The 4,180-nt window shown below is 38.2% G+C and overlaps 1 protein-coding gene across 1 annotated transcript in view; it reads right to left on the minus strand.

Annotated features, from left to right (window-relative positions):
• Positions 1-4,180, minus strand: part of pnpla3 (patatin-like phospholipase domain containing 3) — a gene marked incomplete in the record, with an annotated part of 19,321 nt that overhangs the window by 7,393 nt on the left and 7,748 nt on the right. Inside the window, 4 exon segments of the mRNA XM_014020286.1 lie at positions 915-1,047; positions 1,140-1,310; positions 1,404-1,464; positions 2,599-2,808. Coding sequence (XP_013875740.1) covers positions 915-1,047; positions 1,140-1,310; positions 1,404-1,464; positions 2,599-2,808 — 575 coding nt within the window.

Consider the following 4,180-nt stretch of genomic DNA (forward strand, 5'->3'; position numbering starts at 1 on the left):
GAAGAAAATCCATCTGGATAACAGCAGACTGACTGCACGTAAAATATGCGACAGGTCTGGACCACTCATGAATGTTGTTTGTATCTTAAAAAAATAAAATTAATAAAAAAAATCTTAGAATATGAGAAAATTGGTGAATGCCACGAGTTCTCCTCAACGAACGGTTCTTGCATGAGGCCCAATGTTTTATAKAACTGTTAGTGTGGGACTGCGATGGCTCAGTGGTCTGCTAATCCTGAGGCAGCAGCTTTGAGCCCAGGTCCATCAGGATCACTTTTAAACAACAGTTAGTGTTCCTAATTGCTAAAGGGAATAACTGTAGTGTCACTAGTCATGTACTTTGACATTCACTCAAACCCTGATTCAGTTCTCCAGTTTAACTTCAACATTACAATTATTTTCAATATTTTTTCAATAAAATGAATTATAGTTTTTTTTATAAACAAATGTTTATTTTCTTTAACATCAGCATTGTTGTCCTTATATCCAACTGTAACTGAATATTGTCTGAGTAAAACAAATAAAACGTCATCAAGTATCAAACTGAATTTGTCTTATAACTTGTACACRATAATCATGAAATCAATTCATTCACTTTAACGAATCGATTCACATTTTAAATAAATTCTCGACTGTTTAATTCCTGATCGTCACACTGTGTGACATCACAGTGATGATATAACCATCGTTTATTCATGCTGAGGCAAAATATTTTGTCTTACATCAAGCAGAGTAGAAGTAAAACTGAGTGCAGATTTGGTTGAGGAAGAGTTGGTGAGGACTTACAGCTGGGCTTTGATGCTTAAATACTGTAATCAGCATATATCAATACAAGAGTTTAACATGTTGGTGAATAATAATAATAATAACAATAATAATAACAATAATAATGGTGTATGGGAGCTTCAGCTTACCTCTGGGCCACAGAATAAGCTGACTGAACAGGGAGCGTGTAAGGCATGAGCATGTAGGAGGCCACTCTTAAAGGGAACATCCCAGACACCTTGGCGTAGAGGCCTGGTTTGTCTTGGCAGGCCTCACAGAACACTGATGAACACAGCAAACACAGTTGACACTTACTGTTACTTTCAACGCCTCTGGAAGGGAGCGAAAAACAAAGATCTGCTAAGATGTCACACCCTTTTTGATGGGGGTCGGCAGAGCGATGTGTTCGTCCAGCCACCAGTGCTTGTTGTGCAGCAGGTGGAGTCTGCGGAGCACCCAGTCTCTGGTTGTTTCAGCAGGCTTGTTGCAGCAGCTCACTGAGCCGTCCGTCAGGCCTGGGCTGGGACACTGCAGCATCAGCAGGTCTAACAGAATCAAACAGGACACAAGAGGCATGGGTCAGGCTCAAAGTGAATGTGAACTGATCTGAAGGCGTTCCAGCAGGGGGCGGCACTCACTGTTCTCCTCGAGGAAGCGCAGAGCGTCTTTATAACCACTCTGACACATCTCTGCCAGGATCTGGGACAAACAAAGCGACACGGAGGGAAACGTCTGTCGTCAGTGAAAGTTTTACTCTGGGTTTCTATTTTGGCCTCAGTTTTGTTAAATCAAAAAAAGACACGATGGAACCGTGTGTTTTATTTGTTCATGTAAGACTAGAAAGAGGGTGGTCTCTCTTTTCCCAAGAGTAAATAAACATGTTCAGTCCTTGAACCCCCAGCAAAGATCAACACATACCATATTTATTTGTGTATAATACGACCCCCGCTTTTTTGAGCTTAAAAAGCATAAAAATTTAATCCTCAAACTACCTCCAATTTCATACAGACTTCAAGACTTTTCAGCCTTTGCAGTCTTTATACATACAGTAGAATGATCATTGGACTGTTCATTTTATTTTAACAACATATGTACTAAAAGTTATTTTCACAACAAATATATATCAGTTGTAGCAGTATCATATGAATTCTGGCATTTTACACACAGTCCACCAGGAGGCGCCAACACAAAAGTCAGAGATTCCACATGAGATTTGGGCCATCTTGTGGGGGAAAGGCAGATTACTTCCTACTCGCGAGCGCCCCCTCTGGTGGGGAAACGTTTTTTCAGGGATACAAACTTTTTCAGAACACCGGTAGACRGCAGTCATTACAGACAAACATGTTTGTTGTTATTCGAGGAGCRGCTCGGTCACACGCTAATGTCATTAGTTTGTTATCATTACTAAGGTGCAGGACTGCTTTTTTCTCCCTTTTTTCACATCATGTCGCCTGTCTGGATCTGTTATTATCTCGCTCTGAAGCACGGAGGAGTGTCAGAGGTAAGGTCGTTTCAACTGCTTTTTACAACGCGGCCATTTCCGGACTCAATAATTTTGTGAATGAAGCCGATATTTCAGTTAAAATACACAAGTAAAAATATTTATCAGAGTATAATACTACCCCCCAACTTTATGGATGATTTTATGGATTTAATTTTACGTATTATACTTGAATAAATATGTTATGTTTGATTCAAAGGTCACAAAATTTGATTAAAAAATATAGTCTAAATTGAGTTTTTTTCCTGAAGATATGTTTCTTATGGCTGTAACTTTATTATTCATGTAACGTTAAATGAAATTAAAGTCTTGCCAGAAGTTGCTCGACCTACTTTAGGTTCTGGGGGAAACAGAGCCCTGCTGAGGCGATACAAGTTGCCCATGTTCATCTGTATGCTGGTGTTGGTGAAGCGCAGCTCGTGGAAGCTGGTGGAGTTGTCCCGAGGACAGATGTCACTTTCACCAGAGAAGGGAGAGATGGTAATGGTGTTCTTTAGTTCTGACTGAGGCAGGTTATCACTGATCCCCCCATCCACGTATCTCTGCAGACAAAAACAGAAACCAACGACGCATTTTTATCCTTTTATTCAACCTTGAATTATGTTTCACAAACTGTATTGTTGATTACTCCATTCAAACATATTGATAATGTAGGACGACAGTGTAAAACAACACAAAACCTGTAGAATCTCCTAAATCCAACCCTAAATTTTAAAGTAATACTTCTGCAGGGTTATTTTATAATAAACAATAATATTTGCAGTTCTCTTACGCTTCTTTTAAAATGCTATATTCTGTTTTTTTCTGTTTCCACTTGTTCCACACCTGTTTGTGTTTTGTTTAGTTCAATGCTAGGTTCTCACCACACTCACTTGTTTTAATACATTTAATATGTACWGTATATTAGTATTACTGGTATAACAATCCATGTATCTGCAATCGTTTAATACAGTGCTATAGGTTCAACACACACYATGTATGGAWCAATACAGATTTTAAAMATTTACTTTATCAACTTGTCTTCTGAAGATGCTCTGTGTTGAAGGATCAGTGGATCTGTSTGCRACTACTCCACCTARGCTGCATTGTYGAGCACAGATCCACTGAGAAACTTGCTGTTTCAGCAACATTTAATTTAAAAACTGGACTTTTGAGGTTAAACAAATKTTCTGAATTAATTTCAATAAATTACAAGTTAAGAAGGGCAYGGACATTTCTCTTTTTGGTAWCGAAGAAATATCRAACCRAATCGTGAATTKTCTKTATTGTTGCGCCCCCAATATGTGACTGATCTAATGCAAAAATCATTTTTAAACTTTTTTTACCCAGGACCTGAAGGCAGCCCAGAGTACCCAGAGAAAACCCATACAAACATGARGAGAACATGTAAACTCCATAGAGAAAGACTGCAGGTCTTAACTGGGGATTGAACCCGGGACCTTCTTGCTGTGAGACAAAACTGATAACCTCTGAGACATCAAACAACTTTTATCTGAATCTCATGTAGTTTCATTTTAATTTTCTCATTTCAATCCAGCATTACAACCTAAACCTGACTAAACGTCACACAGATATAGAAGTCTGCAGGCTCAGAGTGCACTTCAGAGTATAGAAGTCTGGGGAAATGCATGTAAAACCATTACTAATCCTATTTTTATTTTACAAAAAGGAGCCGTAAGAGTCATTACAAGAAAGCATTACTATCACCCTTTTAATATATTGTTTCATCAATTAAAATTGTTAAAATTTCATGAGTTGGTTGATTATAACATTCTGCAGATTATGTAAAAGGCTCATAGAAATGTGTCAAACATCCAATCACATTTTAAGAGGGAAAGCTGCTATAATTTGAAGGGATTACAAAGGTTTGTTAAACCAAAAATCAGACCAAATTTGAAGGACAGATGCACTTCA

Source organism: Austrofundulus limnaeus, unplaced genomic scaffold, assembly GCF_001266775.1.
Source record: "Austrofundulus limnaeus strain Quisiro unplaced genomic scaffold, Austrofundulus_limnaeus-1.0 Scaffold247, whole genome shotgun sequence".
In the NCBI taxonomy this organism is placed as follows: Eukaryota; Metazoa; Chordata; class Actinopteri; order Cyprinodontiformes; family Rivulidae; genus Austrofundulus; species Austrofundulus limnaeus.